This window comes from Esox lucius, chromosome 3 (assembly GCF_011004845.1).
Source record: "Esox lucius isolate fEsoLuc1 chromosome 3, fEsoLuc1.pri, whole genome shotgun sequence".
Classification (NCBI taxonomy): Eukaryota; Metazoa; Chordata; class Actinopteri; order Esociformes; family Esocidae; genus Esox; species Esox lucius.
In genome coordinates, this window is record NC_047571.1 from 28,826,380 (window position 1) to 28,847,660 (window position 21,281).

General features: G+C 47.5%; 1 protein-coding gene across 3 annotated transcripts in view; it reads left to right on the forward strand.

The window, feature by feature from the left end:
• The window catches only part of LOC105030387, a 42,310-nt gene that overhangs the window by 10,887 nt on the left and 10,142 nt on the right, over positions 1–21,281 (forward strand). For 2 of the 3 annotated variants that reach the window (XM_020045595.3, XM_020045597.3), the window contains exons 21-52: positions 305–474; positions 2,491–2,644; positions 2,972–3,051; positions 3,160–3,340; positions 3,466–3,621; positions 3,715–3,848; positions 4,574–4,732; positions 4,942–5,122; positions 5,281–5,492; positions 5,756–5,944; positions 6,042–6,184; positions 6,330–6,489; positions 6,891–6,974; positions 7,426–7,563; positions 8,237–8,353; positions 8,457–8,549; positions 8,792–9,015; positions 9,477–9,679; positions 11,403–11,651; positions 12,655–12,884; positions 13,244–13,408; positions 13,934–14,023; positions 14,517–14,861; positions 16,392–16,748; positions 17,683–18,048; positions 18,601–18,732; positions 18,827–18,979; positions 19,404–19,517; positions 19,690–19,863; positions 20,125–20,377; positions 20,885–21,039; positions 21,136–21,248. In XM_020045595.3, the coding sequence (XP_019901154.3) occupies positions 305–474; positions 2,491–2,644; positions 2,972–3,051; positions 3,160–3,340; positions 3,466–3,621; positions 3,715–3,848; positions 4,574–4,732; positions 4,942–5,122; positions 5,281–5,492; positions 5,756–5,944; positions 6,042–6,184; positions 6,330–6,489; positions 6,891–6,974; positions 7,426–7,563; positions 8,237–8,353; positions 8,457–8,549; positions 8,792–9,015; positions 9,477–9,679; positions 11,403–11,651; positions 12,655–12,884; positions 13,244–13,408; positions 13,934–14,023; positions 14,517–14,861; positions 16,392–16,748; positions 17,683–18,048; positions 18,601–18,732; positions 18,827–18,979; positions 19,404–19,517; positions 19,690–19,863; positions 20,125–20,377; positions 20,885–21,039; positions 21,136–21,248 (5,674 nt within the window). The remainder of the gene's footprint in view (positions 1–304; positions 475–2,490; positions 2,645–2,971; positions 3,052–3,159; positions 3,341–3,465; positions 3,622–3,714; positions 3,849–4,573; positions 4,733–4,941; positions 5,123–5,280; positions 5,493–5,755; positions 5,945–6,041; positions 6,185–6,329; positions 6,490–6,890; positions 6,975–7,425; positions 7,564–8,236; positions 8,354–8,456; positions 8,550–8,791; positions 9,016–9,476; positions 9,680–11,402; positions 11,652–12,654; positions 12,885–13,243; positions 13,409–13,933; positions 14,024–14,516; positions 14,862–16,391; positions 16,749–17,682; positions 18,049–18,600; positions 18,733–18,826; positions 18,980–19,403; positions 19,518–19,689; positions 19,864–20,124; positions 20,378–20,884; positions 21,040–21,135; positions 21,249–21,281) is intronic. The other variant, XM_020045596.3, reaches the window with a different exon arrangement.

The window sequence follows — 21,281 nt, forward strand, 5'->3', positions numbered from 1 at the left end:
GATGGGAAGTTACAGTAAGATCCAGGCCTTGCTGATTAAATAATAAAACGCAATGAGACATTTTGACATTTGGCATTTTAGACATTTTGCAGATGCTACTTTCCAGAGCTACTTACTATCAGTGAGTCCATCTTAAGATTGGCCTGGGGGTCAATTACATATGACAGTCATAGAGATCTGTTTCTCAATAGCTAGGTTATCTAAGATTAGTATGTGATGTATCTGCAGTTGTTATGGGAGATTTCCAGCATGTTTGGTGTGTTAAAACGAGTGGACAAGCAGCCATTTTGTATTTCTCCTCAAGGGTCTAAGATGGTGGGTTGGCAGCTGTGCTCCAATGTCTCCTTCCCCTTGTCTACCACGGGGCTTTCCTTCCCCCCCCCCGGGCCTGCACATTTCTCCCTCAGGCTGCTGAAGCTGGATAGAGGCCTTCACCAGTACCTGCTGGAGGCGGCCTATTCCCTGTTGACACAGGTACCGTCAATCTAACACGTTCCCCTGCCCAGCTTTGACTGTGGTGTGTACGTACCATCGCAGGTTATCCCTCTGTCGAAGTTACTGTGTACAACTACTGAATTAAGTTCAAGACCGTTGGCGGGTGAACAGTGAAGCATTATGGGTACTCTAGTACAGTGTCTCCCAACCTTTTTCAGTTACTGTACCCCCTGAAAGTTTTTGCAATGCCTGGAGTACCCCTGAAGTACCCCCTCATGTTCATTTCACTAGTAAGTCTATGGTGTCGTGAGTGTTTTTCAAGTACCCCGTGTGGAGAGGCCAAGTACCCCCAGGGGTCCTAGTACCCCTGGTTGGGAACCACTGCTCTAGTACACATTCAGAACTTCTGTACTCAGAAAAGACCTGTATGCCGATAGTAGCCGCCCATAGACGGAAGTTGATGAGGGAAGTCGGTGTATGTGTTTCTGCGAAAGCCCAACATCAGATTCTGCTTTCCTACAGCTAGATTAAAAATGGACTCAACCGATCGACATGGCAGTGTGGCAGTGTGGCCTTTGTTTTTTTTTGCCTTTGACTAAACCGGCAATAGCTCAATTTAGTTTGTTGTCAATTTAACCGTAGCTCCAACAGAAATGTTACTTCTGCTTTTAATCCAACCCTTTAAAATGAAGAAGTGCAAAAGTCTGCCACTTGGGTGCAATTAGGGTTAACTGTCTTGCTTAACAACAGACAGACAGATCCCCCCCTCCCCCCGCCAAAAATCCTGTCAGTTATTCGTCAGATCCTCAAAGTGTCTGGCTGTCTGACACAATTTGTGAGAAGCAACTGCACTGACTGCATTCAAAATGTCTTCACCTTATCACATGCATTTTGTGAAATGAATCACCTTTTTTTTTAAACCCCATTTATATTCCCAAAATTCCAACATCCAATTTGTGATTATGGTCATGCCTCATTGTGGTTGGTGGGTTTCCCTTTGGTTGATGCCTGGCAATGTGGGTGGATTGATTTCCTGCCTGTTGGGCCCTGTCCGGGGCCTCCCCCGGGTAGGGCCACAGTGTCGCCGGACCCCCCCGTCTCAGTTCCAAGGTGTTACGCTGCTATATTATTGTGCTGGGGGATATGAGGAATGCACTACTAACTTTTTTCAGTCTCCTCCAGTTTTACATTTTAGGAGATGAGGTCCTGGTCCACACCTGCGGAGTACCTGGTTTGGGGGGCCCGTTGCTGTCCCTGTCCTTGTCCACCTGGTCATACTTTTGACCTAGTCTAAAATCAAATAGACTCTGGATTTATCCCAGAGAAATTTATTATTTATTCCAATTGGATTCTAAATATCTCACCCGGCACAGCCAGAAGAGGACTGGTCACCCCTCTGAGCCTGGATCCTCTCTAGGTTTCTTCCTAAAATTCGGCCTTCTTAGGGAGTTTTTCCTAGCCACTGAAATTCAACACTACTGTTGTTTGCTCCTTGGGGTTTAAGGCCGGGTGTCTCTGTAAAGCACTTTGTGACAACTGCTGTTGTAAAAAGGGCTTTATAAATACATTTGATTGATTGATTGATTGCATGAACTCCCAGCAGACTCAGTGTTGAGTAATGTGTCTTCCGAGACACATAGGATGCAATTCTGGTCTGTGTCATGCTGCCCACTCAACCAAAAGGTCTACACCTGAATTCTTATGCACCAGAAGGCACGCATTCCCTGACCTTCTACCTAGATTTATCTCAGAGGTGCCCTAGCATCTGCAAGAAGTTGCTAGAGTATGAGAAGACAAGGTAGCTATATACAATTACCAACCTCCTTAACACAGGTCGTGCTAACCACCCCTGGGCTAATCTGCAAGCAGGATTTGGACCCCAGTCTTGCACTGACACAGCCAACTGGCGAGTCTGAAACTGTGATCTGACTAAACCTGCTGACTTACTTGTAAAGCATTATGGGTAGTGTAGGACACCATCCTACAAAGTGGCCTGTGAATGACATGCCTACACAATAACCTGGTGAATAAGGTCTTTGTTCTTCTGTGTTCCAGAGGGGCTCCTGGCTTCCCAGAGAGGCCTCCCTCCACCTCCTCCTGTCCACCCCCCAGTCCTCCATCCCGCGGGACCTGTCTCTAGACCTGGCCTTCCAGCCCGATAGGCTGCTTTTCAGGATTAGTCACCCACTCAAGACTGTCACCATCCAGGGTATTCAGCCTTTTTGAACTGATTTCATTGTGGTCTGGTTTTCATTCACTTAAAAGGTCAATGAAAGGGAATTAGATTTGACCTGGGTTCAAATATTAATTAAAATCCCCCCCCCCCAAAAAAACGCTTCAGCTGTGCTCGCTGTGTGCAATACAAACGGTTGAATTTCCCCCAAAGTGCAATCACGGCCTGTCTGGTTGGTATACAGTCAAAGTGTGTGACAGAATTCCCATTCTGTGTGAACAAAGTATCTGAATTAGACACAACCCTATTGAACTGCCTTTCCTGTTGCTGCGACATTTGACGTCTGTGGTGTTTTTCTGTCAGGACAACTTGACCAAGTGAGGAATATGTGGACCGGCAAACTTGAGCTTCTGATAGACAATGTTCATCACTGCTATATCCTGGTAAGGAGCAGACAAGAAAATGGTGTTGTCTCTGTGGTGTTTCTTGATTCTACCATTTTGTCAATTGTGTCCCTTGAAGTCTATTGGAAATACATTTGGTTTCCACAGGGACTGATTGATGCCCAGACCGTCCTCTCAGAGCGGAGGCTGCGCTATCATCTAGAAGCCAAAGTGGCCACAGAGAGCCGTCCCATGGTCCTTTCTGCTAACATCACCCACGGACTCGGCAGAAAGACCAGCATGTCTGCCACTCTGCACAACGTTTTCAGAGAAGCCGCCTCCCTCTCTGGTATCCCCACCAACACTATTGAACAATGGATCCGATAGCTACAGTTTGCGCTGTACCGGTTCTGTGTATTATGACGTTTTTGTGAAGGTGTATTAAATCCATCGTTGCTGCTCGGTTCTCCACAGTGGTTCTGGAGCGGAGGCAGAATGACGGGCCGAGGCAGTACTCCATTGAAGCGGAGCTCCTGCTGCCTGGAGTGCTGGGTGGCCGGATCCTGGGGCTGATGGAGCAGAAGGGCTCGCTGCGAAGCTCTGCGCTGAGGCTCAAATATGGCCTGGGAGGTGAGTGTGTCTTTGACTGACAGGCTAAGGCCCTCTGTGGACCTCTGCTCTGCTGCCACTGGCTATGTTACACCGACCTTTGACCTTTCTCAGAGGACGCACGCCTCCTCCGTCAGGAGTGCCACACAGCCCAGAGCCTGAGGAGTGACACGGAGCCCAATCAGACATACCATACGAGTTTCGAACATGAGTTCTACTGCTCCAACACCGCCGCTGTTAACCACAAGGTAAACACTGGTGGCCAGAAATGTCAGTGTGTTAATGCCATTTTTTGGGGGGCTTTGTTTAGGCTTTGGCACATTCATAAATGTTCAAAGTTTAAAATTGGACTTGCATTCATAAATCTCAGTTAAAATTGGAGTTGCCAGAACAGTGTTTCAAACAACCAAACCACTGGAACCATGTGAATGAAATGTATCTCTGGCATGTTTAGAGATACATGTTTAGAACTCTGGCATGTTTAGAACTCTTTACAGAAAAGGGACAGAATAGAATAGTAGAATAGAACAGATCAGAATATAACGGAATAGCATACAATGACAGAACAGAATATTCTAGTATAGAATACCACAGAAGAGAACTGAATATAACAGAACAGATTATAGCGGAATAGCATTTGATGCCAGAACAGAATATACTAGTATAGAATACCACAGAAGAGAACAGAATATAACAGAACAGAATGCAACGGAATAGCATATGATGCCAGAACATTAAGGCACTAATGCAATGTCTACTATATTTATGCTCAGTCCACTGTCCTTATTTGTTTTTATCTCCCTTATTCCTTTTGTATTAATTGTTGCACCAATGGCCAGAACAAATTCCTTGTTTGTTGTGAAACTTACTTGGCAATAAAACCTTTTCTGATTCTGGTTCTGTCCAAGTTATATTAGAATACATCAGAGTGGAATACACTTGGCCCTCATCCTTATGCCTGTCATTACTTCAGGTCCACCTGAGGCATGAGGAGAGCCCAAGTCACACCAAGTCCAGTGTGGACGTGAGCTATGGGAAACACTGGGATCAGATCAACAACAAGCGCCGGCTCCACCTCAGCCAGTCCTTCAGGAACCAGTCCAGACACAACCTCACCAGCTATGCCCTTGAGGTTCTCTGCACTTTATGACCAACATTATGTAGGGTTGCAAAATTCCAATCACTTCAAAAAAAGTATTTTTTACAGAAATGCTGGCTGGATTTTCTGCCCATTCCCTTTGGATTCCCAGAATCTTTTAACTGGGATTTCTAATGCATTTTTCAAAAAACAATTAAATGTTCCATGCTCCTTCTGATCCCCCAACCAAGCCTCTTCTCCAGTTCAGCCTGCAGGTCCCAGAGAGGTATTTGAACTACAGGACCCAGCTCCTGCATTCACACCTGAGGCAGAGAGGAGTGGAGAGCAGAACCCACCTCAGAGTCAACTACAACGATGAGACGCCCCTGGTAGCTGGACTGTACTGGAAAGCCGCCACCAAAGCCTTTCTGAGGAAATGTGAAGGTAATGACAGGTTGAAGGACTGTGACGTACAGGTGATAATGGATTTCTGTTGACGTCGCATCTCCGGGGACCGGCCATGTTGGCCCTCTTCAGTCGTATTGTTCTGTGTGTGTTTGAGTGGGTTTGCGTGCGTGTAACTTTGTGCGTGCCATCTCCAGGCACGTTTAACCTGGACAGCCCCTGGCTATATGTACACACAACCCACAAGCTGAGCCAGCCACAGCGCCACACCTACCAGGTGACCTCTGAACTGACGGCTCGCAGGGGGCTGACCGTCCCTAACCTCACGCTGGAGGGATATTATAAGGACAGGAACAAGGACGTAGAGGCCCGCTTACACCTCTACACACCTGCTGTCACCTACCTCAAGGTAAGAGGCCTCCTGCTTGTCTTGACATTTTGTCTTGACATCCAACATGGTCTTCAAATATTGACTTGACATATAGATTTTTTGTAGACATTTTGTCTTGATACATAGAATTTCTTTATAGCAAATATTGTCACATATTGAATGGACGTATTGACTTGACACAATGTCTTGACATTGTGGGCGTGGCCAAATAAGGAATTCCTATCGCCTGGACCAAGGGGTCACGTTTCTTCACCGTGCGTTACTATCGTGTGTTCTTCCAGGCGAGTGGCTGGGGGGTGATGGGTAAGCGGGGCCTGAAGGCTTCTTGTGCCCTGTCCTCTGCGTGGAGCCCTGCCCTGAGAGGAGACCTCTCCCTGGAGGACACCAAACAGGGCCGGACCCTGCAGCTGACCTCCGGCTATGGCCAGCACAACCTCAGTCTCTGGGCAGAACTGACCACGGTGGATAAGGTAGCTCTGAAGTGGCCTCTGGGAGTAAGCAGCGTTCTTAAAAATACCTACTCGTGCTGCCCACGAACAAATTGATATACACGTTCTCGTTCACCAGAAATTGATGAGGAGGATGGTGACGATGAAGATGAGCTTATCGGAGCCCAAAAGCCCATCGTTTGAGTTGGAGCTGGAGGGAGGAGTGGAGGAGCTGAGGAAGGACAAACTCATTTATCAGAAGAGAGTTGTGTTACTCCTTCGGTATGCACCCACATACTTGGGTTCTCAGTGTGCCAGATCAAATATAACATGATGTTGACGCTAATCCTGATGATATTAAATGGAAATGTAATTGTAATCCTAATAGATGCAAAGTTATAACGGCCCCTTCCAATATCACCTACAGACAGCCGTTCCAGAACTTTCTTCAGTTTTTCCTTCTCCAGGAGACCTTCACCATCAACCTCCACAAGGGCCTTTACATCCTGGAGTCCAAAGCCCGTCTCTTTGGGAACAGGGAAGCCATTCATACTGTCACCCTGGGATACAAGCAACCCAGGCTTTTTGTGAGTCCAGGACCGGTCCTGGGACTGTTTTACATTCAACCTGCATAGTTCTTATCAGATTGTGTTAAATGCATACAAATAGAAAGGACAGGGGAGGACTTTGAATAGGTGCTCCTGATCTATTCAGTCTATTTCGATGCATTTAAACATCAGGATCATGTGATCGAGGACTGTCAAGTGTCATTATAGTCTAACTCGTGCAAAATCCAGATGGACAGTTTTTTTTTTTGGCCTTGTGTTGAATAAGGTCTCAGAGGAGTGGTGATCTGGATCAGGTCCCTCTGATATATTATCAGCAATTCAACTCCCGGGACACATTTTTTATGGGTCCTGATTTTCAGGATAGAAAAGGTTTTTTACAAGAGTCTTTCTCAGGGATGTTGTCTTTGCATCTTCTTCAGATGTGCTCTTCACTGACCCACCCTTTTGGTTCTGAGCTCATCCCCCATGACTCCGAAGTCTGTGTCATCGTGTCCAGCAACCAGGTAGGGTGATTTATACCCGGCACATTCCAGTATATCAATACCAATGTTCGGACACAGTCTTTTTTACCAGAGAAACAATGGTGCATTAAATGGAATCTCAAATCATCTCCAGTCTAAGTGTGTGTGTAGAGGCTATTGTCTTCTGTAGTTCATTGATCCGTACATTGAAAGAAAGCAGCTGAGGCTTGTAGCCGAGCAACACGTGGAAAATGAATATGATGATATATTATGACAATGCCCGGAATTTCAGTTTGAAGTCTCAAAGACCAAGACTACATGATTATACAGTATTGATACAGTACTGGTATCCAATTGAAGCAGATTGTTATTTTTATTGTGGCCTGAAATGTGCGTGGAATAAATTGCAAAGCAGGAAAATGTCATTCATTCCTACAAAGATCCCATGGTTACATTTTTTATTTAATTCTATGGCTGCCGTCTCGTTCCACAGACACAGAGAGAGGTGCGTGGCAGGCTTCGGGTCGGAAAGAAGGACAAACTGACGTTCCATGGACAGGTGCAGCTTAACCCTGCAGATTCACCACAACGCGGGGTCAAAGTTCGAGCAAACCTTACCCACCTGCTCCAGGTAAGGGAAATGACATGTATCGTCATGGACGTACTGTGCATGACGATACTGTGTCGTCCGCCCCATCTCCATCTCCTATATACTGTGTATGTACTCCATCTCCTATATACTGTGTATGTACCCCATCTCCATCTCCTATATACTGTGTATGTACCCCATCTCCATCTCCTATATACTGTGTATGTACCCCATCTCCATCTCTTATATACTGTGTATGTACCCCATCTCCATCTCCTATATACTGTGTATGTACCCCATCTCCTATATACTGTGTATGTACCCCATCTCCATCTCCTATATACTGTGTATGTACCCCATCTCCATCTCCTATATACTGTGTATGTACCCCATCTCCTATATACTGTGTATGTACCCCTTCTCCATCTCCTATATACTGTGTATGTACCCCACCCCACCCCATCTCCTATATACTGTGTATGTACCCCATCTCCATCTCCTATATACTGTGTATGTACCCCATCTCCATCTCCATCTCCTATATACTGTGTATGTACCCCATCTCCATCTCCTATATACTGTGTATGTACCCCATCTCCATCTCCTATATACTGTGTATGTACCCCACCCCACCACATCTCCTCATTTTTGGTGTCAATGAGAAGAGAGGAAGTGATTTTAGACTATTAAGACTTTTTCTATTTTGCTCTTTCAGTTGAAGCTTCCCTCATCTGCTGTAGTGGAGGGAGTCGTGTCCTGGAATCTCCAAAACAACGGTGTGTTTGGTTACCTAGCAAGAGGGAAGGCTGGGATTGAACAGCAACACTGTCAAGTAAGAAGAACTGAGAATCCACAGCCATTAATACATACTACCTGAGCAAGATATTGCTCCTTTATGAGTGTAGAGCTCAACAAGCGGTTTTCTTCTCCTTCAGTTTTCTATTAATCTGAATGGATCGTCAGACAGGGTTGACCTGTATTCCTCTCTAAGTCACCCCTTCCAGTCTAAGATCCCAAACACATTGGAGGTGGGTCAGCAATGTCCTTTTTTTAACTAAATGTTTTATTAATCAAATTGCTTAAAAAATCTGTGTGTCTCCTGATTTTATTTTTATTTTATTTTCTATTTAAGGTGAGAATTAAAGGGTCCATACAAACAGTGCCTATGGGGAGAAAAAGCAACATACAGCGAATAGCACATTTTTAAATAGTTCCTGGTTATGTTTCAATGCATTGACTTGATTGGTCAATGCGTGTTTGTGTCCTCCAGGCCCAGCTCACTGCAGACCAGTCTACAATGCCTGGCAGGGTTAGCAGCTCTCTGTGGGTGAGGGCTGATGGGAAGAACAGAGCCTTGCTGGAGGCCCAGGTCTCCCACTCCCTGATGGGGGGTACCAGAGGCCTGTGTGGGCAGATGAAAGTGCTCCAGAGTCTGCTGCCTGCTGTAGCCACTGAGCTGAACTTCAGCATGTCTGCCAACATCTCCTCAGATAGGTGAGGTTGTCCTCACGATGGGATGGTCTCAGTTCCATACTTCTGCCCTCTCTTGGTTTCCTCAGAACCCACTAGAGGCAAGGGTGAATTGCTGTCCGTTAATGACTCAGAACAAAATGCACTGAGATTCAGAAATGTTACAAAAATAATTGTTATGTTGCTAATAGTTGTTCAATATCAGGAGAATCTTTTCCCAAACTATTTACAGCTGTAATTGTTGTTTCCACCCAGTAACACCTCCAGGGGATGAAGACATCTAGAATCGATACCACATCATTGTTTATTTGTTGATGTTTTATGTTTTATATAGAGAGATTTTAACACATTAAAGGGGCCTGTTGACTTTCATTACAGTCACTGGATTTGTCCGTATGACACCACTGATCTGTCTTACACTGGCACTGTCCGTCCGTCTCCAGCACCGTTTCTCTACTGGTTTAATAATTTCCTCTTCCTGCAAGACTCTCCATGCAGGGTTCGTGCCAGCAGGGAGGCCATGTCCTGCAGGCCCGGGTGGATGGGACACTGGAGCAGTCCGCAGGTTCCCCAGTGCTCCGAATGGCTCTCGCAGGGGACCTGAGGCACTCCTTACCCAGCCTCGCTGCTCTGCCTCGCGGCCTGAGTCTGGAAGGGGCCCTGGGGCAGTCAGACTGGCTTACTGAAGGTATGGTGGATCCCTTGGACCCAAGAATGGATTGAGACTCATTCAAATGAGTCCAGAAGTTTGAAAAAGCTTATCGAAGTGGGTGAAAAGTTATGGTGTGTGTTGTCCACATAGTGATGCATTATTTAGTTGACGTGTGTGTGTGGTGTGTGTGTGTGATGTGTGTGATGTATGTGATGTGTGTGGTCTGTGTGCATGTGTGTGTGTGGTGTGTGTGTGATGTGTGGTGTGTGTGGTGTGTGTACATGTGTGTGGTGTGTGTATGGTGTGTGCGTGTGTGTGCATGTGTGTGGTGTGTGTATGGTGTGTGCGTGTATGGTGTGTGGTATGTGGTGTGTGTATGGTGTGTGTGTGGTGTGTGATGTGTGTGGTGTGTGTGTGATGTGTGTGGTGTGTGCGCGTGTGTGGTGTGTGTATGGTGTGTGTGCGTGTGTGGTGTGTGTGTGTGTGGTGTGTGTATGGTGTGTGCGTGTGTGGTGTGTGTGTGTGTGGTGTGTGTATGGTGTGTGGTGTGTGTGTGGTGTGTGTATGGTGTGTGGTGTGTGTGTGGTGTGTGCGCGTGTGTGGTGTGTGTGTGTGTGGTGTGTGTATGGTGTGTGGTGTTTGTGATGTGTGTGGTGTGTGTGATGTGTGTGGTGTGTGTATGGTGTGTGGTGTGTGTGGTGTGTGCGCGTGTGTGGTGTGTGTGTGGTGTGTGTGGTGTGTGTGGTGTGTGTGTGGTGTGTGTGTGGTGTATGGTGTGTGGTGTGTGTGATGTGTGTGGTGTGTGTGGTGTGTGTGTGGTGTGTGGTGTGTGTGTGGTGTGTGTGATGTGTGTGGTGTGTGTGGTGTGTGTGGTGTGTGGTGTGTGTGGTGTGTGTGGTGTGTGTGGTGTGTGGTGTGTGTGGTGTGTGGTGTGTGTGATGTGTGTGATGTGTGTGGTGTGTGTATGGTGTATGGTGTGTGGTGTGTGTGGTGTGTGGTGTGTGGTGTGTGTGGTGTGTGGTGTGTGGTGTGATGTGTGTGGTGTGTGTGTGGTGTGTGTATGGTGTGTGGTGTGTGTGATGTGTGTGGTGTGTGTGATGTGTGGTGTGTGGTGTGTGGTGTGTGTGTGGTGTGTGTATGGTGTGTGGTGTGTGTGATGTGTGGTGTGTGGTGTGATGTGTGTGGTGTGTGTGTGGTGTGTGTATGGTGTGTGGTGTGTGTGATGTGTGTGGTGTGTGTGATGTGTGGTGTGTTGTGTGTGGTGTGTGGTGTGTGTGTGGTGTGTGTATGGTGTGTGGTGTGTGTGATGTGTGTGGTGTGTGTGGTGTGTGTGATGTGTGTGGTGTGTGTGTGGTGTGTGTATGGTGTGTGGTGTGTGGTGTGTGTGATGTGTGTGGTGTGTGTGATGTGTGTGGTGTGTGTGATGTGTGCGGTGTGTGGTGTGTGGTGTGTGGTGTGTGTGTGGTGTGTGTATGGTGTGTGGTGTGTGTGATGTGTGTGGTGTGTGTATGGTGTATGGTGTGTGGTGTGTGTGGTGTGTGGTGTGTGGTGTGATGTGTGTGGTGTGTGTATGGTGTGTGGTGTGTGTGATGTGTGTGGTGTGTGTGATGTGTGTGGTGTGTGTGTGGTGTGTGTATGGTGTGTGGTGTGTGGTGTGTGTGGTGTGTGTGATGTGTGTGGTGTGTGTGATGTGTGTGGTGTGTGTGTGGTGTGTGGTGTGTGGTGTGTGTGTGTGGTGTGTGTGGTGTGTGCACTGCAGGGCAGCTGAGAGTGACAGTGAACCAGGCTGTTTACAGTGTGGAGCTGAGTCATGAGCAGGACCCCGGACACCCCTGGGAAGATAAGGATGGCATGCTGGGAAAAGAGATGGACGGGGCCCGCGATTGGCTGTGTGTTCGAGCAGACGAGGAGACATTGTGTGTGAACCTGAGCCGCCGACTGGACAGACCAGGGAAAGGTGGAGTCAGTGGCCAGTTATCTCACTCATCCCTTTGGCTCCACACTGCCGGTAGATCCTTCTCTCTGTCCCTGTCTGTCACCACTGTCTGTTACCACTGTCTGTTACCACTGTCTGTCACCACTGTCTGTCACCACTGTCTGTTACCACTGTCTTTATCCACTGTCTGTTACCACTGTCTGTCACCACTGTCTGTCACCACTGTCTGTTACCACTGTCTGTCACCACTGTCTGTTACCACTGTCTGTTACCACTGTCTGTCACCACTGTCTGTCACCACTGTCTGTTACCACTGTCTTTATCCACTGTCTGTTACCACTGTCTGTCACCACTGTCTGTCACCACTGTCTGTTACCACTGTCTGTCACCACTGTCTGTTACCACTGTCTTTATCCACTGTCTGTTACCACTGTCTGTTACCACTGTCTGTCACCATTGTCTGTTACCACTGTCTGTCACCACTGTCTGTCACCACCGTCTGTTACCACTGTCTGTCACCATTGTCTGTTACCACTGTCTGTTACCACTGTCTGTCACCACTGTCTGTATCCACTGTCTGTCACCACTGTCTGTTACCACTGTCTGTCACCACTGTCTGTATCCACTGTCTGTCACCACTGTCTTTATCCACTGTCTGTCACCACTGTCTGTCACCACTGTCTGTTACCACTGTCTTTATCCACTGTCTGTCACCACTGTCTGTTACCACTGTCTTTATCCACTGTCTGTCACCACTGTCTGTTACCACTGTCTGTTACCACTGTCTTTATCCACTGTCTGTCACCACTGTCTGTTACACTGTCTATCACCACTGTCTGTCACCACTGTCTTTATCCACTGTCTGTTACCACTGTCTGTCACCACTGTCTGTATCCACTATCTGTCACCACTGTCTGTCACCACTGTCTTTATCCACTGTCTGTCACCACTGTCTGTCACCACTGTATGTTACCACTGTCTGTTACCACTGTCTGTCACCACTGTCTGTTACCACTGTCTGTCTCCACTGTTTGTCTCCACTCTCTGTCACCACACTCTGTTACCACTGTCTCAGGCATACCAGATAAGAGCAGTGCTCGGGTGAGTTGGACCCGGGAGGAGGACAGACTCACAGCGTGGGTGGAGCTAAAGGTCGGAGCTCAGGGCCTAAAGGCTGAGTTGGAGGCGGTCAGAACTGGCTTGGCCTACCCACGATGGGAGCTCCAAACACAGCTACAGCATCAATGCAAGGCCCTGGTCCAGAGAGGCCTACCCAGGTCCCTGCAAGCTACAGGCCATTACCAGGTGAAGTGTCATCCTACTCTCTTTTGTTGTCTTCCTCCTCCTAATCTCTTTCTCCTCTTACTTTATGTCATCATCTTCATCTCATCCTTCTCTTTCTTCATCCTATCCTCTATTTTACCTCTCTTCTGTATTTTAGCAAGAATGTTACATTTAATTAGATTTTATACAGTATCACTTGAGATATCTGGTCAATATATTGAAAAAGTGTAGTTTTAAAATGCTTCTAGCCAAGGTCTAAAATATCCTTTAAAAAAAATTGATTTGGTTTCAAGCCATTTGTTATACTATTACTCTCTATGGGTGTTCAATTATCTTATGGATTTTAAATTGAGTTAGCTTTTTATTTTATCTTTATCTAGGATAAGCCAGAGGTTGTGAGTTCAGGGTTGGCTGTTCAGGTGGACAAACAGAGAACATTGACCCTGCTAGTGGAAGCTGCTCGAGCCAATAAAACGGCCAGTCTTACTGTGTCTCTGCTGCACCATCTGATGCACCTCAAAGGAGTGATACCTACATCATTACAGGTGAGTGACCTCGCTGAGGCAAATTAAAAGATCACAGTACTTGCTCATGGGCCTTGAATGTGATGATGCAAATTGTTGTTGCACTATCTATGGTTGGGGGGTTTGGTGGGGTCGGACAACGTCGCCCTGCGTAGTTGCACTCTAGTGACTCCTTTTGGTAGTTCGGGTGCATGCAAGCTTAATCATGGTTGTTGGCCAGTCAACTTTTTTTCCTCAGAGTGTAGGTACTGGTGAGTACTTCTTGGTTAAACGAACAGTATGATAACAAGCTAAATGGCTTGTTTCAATTATAGGCTCTGCCAAACCCACTGGGTGATGTTTTAGGCAAAATCAGAAGAAAATATTAGCCATACAAATTTATAATCAAAATTATAAATTTCTCAATTTCTGCATGCTTGATGGTTAAAGGGCCTCTGACAACACAGATGCAGGAACTTTGTGCCCTCCAACTCATATACCATACATTCCTCCATGTTCTCCCTCTTTGATAAACAAACCGTGTCGATGGGGTTTCTGTTTTCACAGATGAGCTGCACAGCAGATGCCGCCATAGCTGCTGCTAACGGCCGCCTCGCGGCCCAGTGCTCCGGAAGTGTGGCTGGTCCACCCATGGAGGTACATGCTTTTCGCTCCCACAGACCACAGAGCAATGCCTGGCTCTCCTTGGACCTCCATGCTGCGACCTGGGGGCCATTTAGCCAAGCCCCAAATGCTTCCCTCAGGGCCGTCCTCCAATATTACTATTTCGTCATACCAGAGTACCCCTCCCTGAGAATGTAGACGAGCCGACAAAAAGGACCTGTTGACCTGGTTGTCCGTCATCGCAGTGACCTTTTACAGGAGTGCCTTGAATTACTGGAATGGGCATATTCATTCTGGTCAACGTAATTCTTTTTCTATGAGCGTAACAACATGGCGGGAACAGGAAGTGACCTCAACCATTTTCCCTGCGGAAAAAAGCAGAACGAAATGAGCCTACTCTTTGCTTTATTGCATAAGTTAATCACTAGTGAATATCTTATAATGATTTGATTTAGCCACACAGTAAGACATGTCAACTAAGTTGTCCCATGGGATGTTTACTATCTACATGTTTTTGCCTCCACAGCCTCTCCTCCCTCTGAACTTCTCAGTGAACACCTCCTTGGTCCATTCCGGCTGCGCCACGCGTCTGGACACATACCTTCACACCCGAGGAGAGAGGACGGGGGCCGCCAGCCTGGCCGTGACCTCCTGCCTCCCCCGGCTCAGCTTTAGGAGCTCCATCCGCCACTCCCTGGGGGAGCTCCAGGCCCTGGGCCTCCCTCTTCACGCTGCCCTGGTCCTGGGCATCTCAACCGGGGACCGGCCTGGTGTGGAGCTGGAATTGGGCCGGTGCCGGATCAGGGCTGATTCCAGGGAAAACGAGGCTCGCTGGGTGTTCAATGTGACCCACCACTGCCCGGCATTACAGGTAAGCACTGAGAAAAAGAAAACGCAGACAGGAAGAGAGCCGGCACATGCCATTTGAGGACATCTGACGTCTTAGCGCAGGGCTGAATTACCACTGTGAATACCGTTTGTCTCTGCCTCGGACAGCTTTTCCACAGCCAAGACATTGACAGGGCATTTCCGGCTGACAGATACTGAGGTAATAACCACCCACCAACAGAAGATTCGCCGGGCTGTTAATCATCATTACAGCCCCGTTTTTGAACCACGGCCACATTGACGTCGCTGAAACGCCAGGAGATGGCTGAAGTCCTAATGGGTGCCTATTATCCACCCGGGCCGACTCCTCCTGACGTCCTTCAAGGGAGTTGTCCTCAAAGCCGCAAAGGCAAAGCCTGGCGGGCTCATTTTCCTCTGTTGCTCGCTGTACTGACAGAACACTGTCCCTGCGGCCCCAGTGGCACGCTAGAAAGTCAACGGTAGTGTACTATATGGGGATCAGGGCGCCATTTTGGAGGTGGTCCACAGCATGGTTTTGTAAAGCTGAATGTCTGCTGTCTGGATCAGGACCCCTATGGAGTACATATAAACAGCGGAAGTGCCCCTGTGTGTAGTGACTGCTGTGTGTGTGTGTGTGTGTGTGTGCTCGCGTGCGTCTCCGCGTGTGTATGTCTGCTGCGCGCGCTCGTGTGTTTGAGCTTGTGTGTGCACACGCAAGCATGTGATTGTCAGTGCTTTGTGGATGCAGCTGGACAGATTCCTCCAGGTTTGTTTACTGCCCGGGGGAAAGACAGAGCGAGGGGTTGATGAGACAGGGTAAGGAAGAGAGAGACAGAGATGGAGGAAGACAGGAGGAGGATAGAGAGGGCAGAGTTAAGAGAGGGAGAAGATACAGGGGAGAAAGAGGCTTTAAATGACATAAAGAGGTAGATATATAGAAAATAGGTGCTCTAATTGTGCCACGGGTTCCTCGGATTAATTGAAAGTGTAGATGTGTTTTTCATGGAAGAATGGCTGCAGTTTTAAAGTGTGCGTTCATGTTACTACTCAGTTTATGGGTGTGGTTAGGGTTTATGGGTGTGGTTAGGGTTTATGGGTGTGGTTAGGGTTTATGGGTGTGGTCAGGGTTTATGGGTGTGGTTAGGGTTTATGGGTGTGGTCAGGGTTTATGGGTGTGGTTAGGGTTTATGGGTGTGGTTAGGGTTTATGAGTGTGGTTAGGGTTAAGGTTTATGGGTGTGGTTAGGGTTTATGGGTGTGGTTAACGTTAGGGTTTATGGGTGTGGTTAGGGTTTATGGGTGTGGTTAACGTTAGGGTTTATGGGTGTGGTTAGGGTTTATGGGTGTGGTTAGGGTTTATGGGTGTGGTTAACGTTAGGGTTTATGTGTGTGGTTAGGGTTTATGGGTGTGGTCAGGGTTTATGGGTGTGGTCAGGGTTTATGGGTGTGGTTAAGGTTAGGGTTTGTGAGTATGTACTTTTGATGTACTGCATGTGTGTGTGTGTGTGTGTATTTCTAAATGAGCCAGGTGTGTATTCCACCTGTCTCCACAGAGTGCAGGACTCCCTGTGTCACTGGCGTTCCACGGCCTCCTCTCAGTGGTCCCATGTCAACTGGTCCTACACTGCACCCTGAAGATGGACAGCGGTAATCTAACCCTGGAGCTGGACCAGTCATGCAGGCCGGCAGCACACCTCTCAGGCTCCCTGGCACACTCCTTCCCGGGCCTCTGGGCCCGGGGCCTCCCCCGGAAAACCAGCATAGAGGCTTCGGCTCCGGGTGGCCGCGAAAGGGCCGGGGCCCTGCTGATAACGGCCGACTCGTGTCAGGTCAGAGCCAAAGGAGACCTGGGCCCTAATGGAAGGACTCTGTTGCTGTGGGCTACTGAGTCAGACTGTCCCTTGATACAGGTGGGGATTTGTTTTTTTTTTTCATGTTTTTGTATATTGTTTTTTATATTGATTAATCAAAAATGCTTAACGACGTTGATTTTTCATGCATGGTTAGTCCTTGATTAGGCCGGATCTGTCACTTATTGATATGCAAGAGTGAACATTAACTTGTTTCAATCCAAAACTGAAAAGTAGCCTACGCATTCCTGTCGTGACTAATGTTTACTCCCCACTTGTCTGTGAATCCAGCCTAACAGAGCGTTAGTACTCATACATTACTTAGAACAGAGTAAACACCTATTAGAAAAGCTAATTGTTTCCAGGCTCTCATCTGAACCCCATTTTAACCCCATTTTAGCCTAAAAACCAAAGGCCAAAACCACGAAAAGCATCGTTATGATTCAGTGTCTGCAGCTCTCCAGATATGTGTACGGGGGGGCTGATCTGTGTTTCATACAAGATCCTCAAATAGGTGCACTTGATGCCTTGATCAAGGGCACAATAGTAGATGTTAGAACTATTGGATCAGAGACCAGCAACTTTCCATTTCAATTTACATTAATAAATTCTGCCAGTTGTTGTGATAATTTGAGGGGAGAAATTTAAGGTCCATGACATACCCTGTTCTAAAAGACCTTTGAAAAAGGCAGCTCCTGCACTTATTTTATTTCAAATCAAGCACTGTCCATAGTTTGCAATAAAACATAATGTCTTTAACACAATGCGCTGTTTTTTAAACAGAAAAGTGTTTATTTGTACAAATTGCAACTACAGATGTTTTTGCTGTAAATTGTTTTAATCTTTTGACAGCATTAGTTGTTTACAACATGGTGTAAAGACTTGTTTCATGTTGTGCGAGTCCATCTGGTCTTGTGTGAAGATCCAGGCCTGAAGAAGGCAGTGAAGTCACATAGTTGAGTCATGTGAGTCAAGCCCCCCCTTTTCCCCACAGGGCCTTGGCCTCCCCTCCCAGGTCCGTCTCAACGGCTCAGTGGGTACAGACGACCGGAGCGTCTGGACGGCCATGTTGGACGCGAGCGTGTACGGACAGCAGACTGGTTCCTTGAGGCTGACCGCTGGGGCGGGGCCTGGGCCGAGCTTGGAGGGACTCCTCAGTCACAACCTCACGGTACTGGCCTCACTACCGGACCAGAGTAAGGTGGTGGTCACCACCGGGGGTGGGGCAGACTCACAGGGTTACGGTGCAGAGGCGTGGCTACAGCTGAGGGGTTGTGTCGTGAGTGGCTCTGTGACGGTGAGGACGGGACATCACCTGCAGGGGGCAGCAGTGTACCACACCAACTGCACTGCGCTGCAGGTACCGGCAAATAATTTATTCTCTTATTTATTTATTTTGCGTGTCCAACTGCTGTCTGTTGTCTGGTACACATTCATTCTTAAATAAAATGCATTTCAAAGTGCTTAACAGGATATGAAAAAGAAAAAGGATAAGAGAGTTTCTGTGGAGATCATGATATGAAGTAATATATATGGATATGTATTTAATAAATAAATAATAAAATAGTGATAACCAATTGCTGATTGTTGATGAATGTCCTAACCTGAACACTGTAGATGAAAAGTGCAAAACTGACATTAGATTATAAACTGTTTTACCTAGTAAGTTGTCTGAGAAGGCACATCATTTTCAACTAGAGCGCTAAAAGGCTTAACTGCCTTGCCCAGGGACGGAACCACATATTTTTCACCCTACTGCTCTGGGATTCTACCTAGCAACCTTTCGTTTGCTGATCAGAAGCACTGCTGGGGTACCTGACGTCCAATCCCCGACTGTGCCAACTATCTCCAGCTGGGGTAGCAAATAATTACCCCACAAAAATAATCAATATTTCATACATTGTTATTATAGAAATGGGGCAGCCCACAAAAGATGAAAGCTGCTGCTTCATTGGCCATCACCCAAACACTATTAGACGCCAGCATCTCTACGACAACGGATGACAGGGAACTGCAGGCTTTGATAGCCCTGAGGAACACAAAGGTAGGACTCTGTTTTTTTCCTTTCATTGATTCGCCGCTACAAACCAGAACCGGAGGTGAACGATGCTGTGTCCACCTCCGTTTGTGTGTGTCAGGGTAGGCAGGAAGTGTCAGCCTTTCTCAACCACTCTGTGCCTCGGCTACAAAGGGTGGGCCTCCCCGACAATGCTACCATGGCAATGCTTTTGGAGAGCCATGGCAACGGCTCCTACCACTGGCTCCTGCACTGCTCCGGTGGTAGCCAGCAGGTAAGCTGGTCAACAGCAATAGCTAATAGATAACCTGACCTTGAACTGTTGTCCCGCAAAACAAGGGCTTTCTTTTCGTCTGTTTTCATCTACTTCTTATGCACTCGTTGTAATTAAATGAGAACCGAACATTAAAAGGGTTTTAGGTAACTCAGGCGTTGTTTTTACCCAGATGCTTTTGATCCGGTCTGATATCAGTGAAAAACAATAGAAAGGATAGAAGGAAGAGAAATGTGTCGAGATATTATTCCTTACGTACATGAAAACCTTGTCTTTCTCTAAGATGACTTTATAACCAAGGTACCGCACTTGATATCCATTTATTTCTCTTGACCTATTCTCAAATTCCTACTTTATATTCGAAAAGAGCAAATGTGTGGTCAGTGTATGTCTGTCTCGATGGCAAGACCTCTGTTTGTGTCAGTTGCTTGAAGAGGTGACAGTGGACAGCACTGGGGTTATAACAGTGGAGAGTCATGTCAACCACACTATGGACATCTTGAGGAACTGGGGACTGTCAGAGAACAACAGTGTACAGGTGAGAAACATACAATAATACTGCTTCACACGTGTGAGCCGAACCAAACCAACATGAACCGATATGAACCGGTTTGAACCGACATGGACCGACCTGAACCAAAATGAACAAGGTTGACCACAGTGATTGGAACCCACCTGGTCAGCGTGAACTGACTTTGCTGTGCTTTCAGATAGTGCTTGGTTCAGGGGAGGTGAAGAACCTGACAGTCTCATCCCAGTTCGGAGCTCGATTAGCAGGACTGAAGCTTCAGCTGAAGGAGGGTCCCATGACTACTGACCTGACAGGAAACCTGTGGCACAATTGGCACTGGCTTCAAGAACGAGGGATCCCACCAACAATGGAGGTAGAGTTGTGTCTAGTCCACCAAGCCTCTCAGAATTATTTGTTAATACCTACTGTAATTGTGGGGTTTGGAGTTCATTTGGTTGTCTGGATTCCTTCACTTTGTTTAAATTACTTCAGTCTTTAATCTTCAGAGGCGAGTTGGACAAGCTAACTATACTAAATAAGAAATGTTTTGGGGAAAACATGCTTCCCTTCCAACTCTTTCTCTCCCCGCCTCTCCTCCTCCTGCTCCTCCTCCTGCTCCTCCTCCTGCTGCCAGGTCCGATGCTCTGTTCACGGGGTCCTGTCTGAGCTGCGGTCCGGGGCTCACGTCTTCGTGGACGGACACAGGCTGCTGGCATCTGGCCTCAATATCAGCCTGGGCGAAGGTCGTGTGGCCGCACGGCTGTTTCTGACCCCTCCCTCCTCACTGCGTACAAACCGGCCCCACAGCCTGGACTCCGCCCTAGACTCCGCCCTAGACTCCACCCTAGACTCCGCCCTAGACACCGCCCTGACTGCCCAGTTAACAGGTTAGTGGATCAGCTAACATCACTGACAGAAATGGAAACCTTTTGGTTTTTTCTGTGACACTGTTTTAAAAAGCCCATCAAATGCAGAGGGGGGCTGGGGTTGCGCAGTGGTTAAGAGCGTTTGGACCAGAAAGCGTAAGGTTGCCGGTTCTACTCGCCAAGCCGACAAGGCGAAAAAACAGTTATCTGTAATTATTTACTGGTCACTGCTTTTAATAACTATGTGTTCTTAGCATACTAACCTATAACTGTAAAAAAAGTACTATCGCTAACAAGCCAAAGTCAACCCAGCGCAGTTTTAAATAGAATGTTCTACTGCATGAATAAAAATGAAAAAGACAACAGAATATGAAAACAGAATGGGACATCTTGGAAACCTGTTTGTGAAGTGAACGGCTGATCGGCGATGTCTTGTGCACAGTTCCGTGCAGCTGTGCTGGAGGTTAATGATGTACTCAGTCAGGCCTCTAGGCCCTAACTCCCTGTGTCGTAACCTTGTCCCTGTAGGGCCCATGAGGGGGGTGTCACTGGACTGGAAGGGTGTGGGGAGACGGGTGCTGGTGGTCGGGGACGTGAGGGGCTGGGGGGCCCCTGGAGGCTCCAGGGAAGCCAGAGCCACGATACACCACAGCTTCCAGGGACACACCAGACCTGTTCTACAGGTAGGTTGCCTGACAAACACATGCAAAAAATAAAAAATTAAATACATGTACACATATGTACACTGTGTGTGTGTGTGTGTGTGTGTGTGTGTGTAGGTCGAGGCCTGGGGAAGACTGACTGACTCTCAACTCAGATGCTCTGTAGCTGTGAACCCCGAGCTCAGCTCCTCTGTGGCGCTCATCGTCCAGGGACACCACCTGCCCGACAGGTATAACACCTGACACACACACACACACACTCT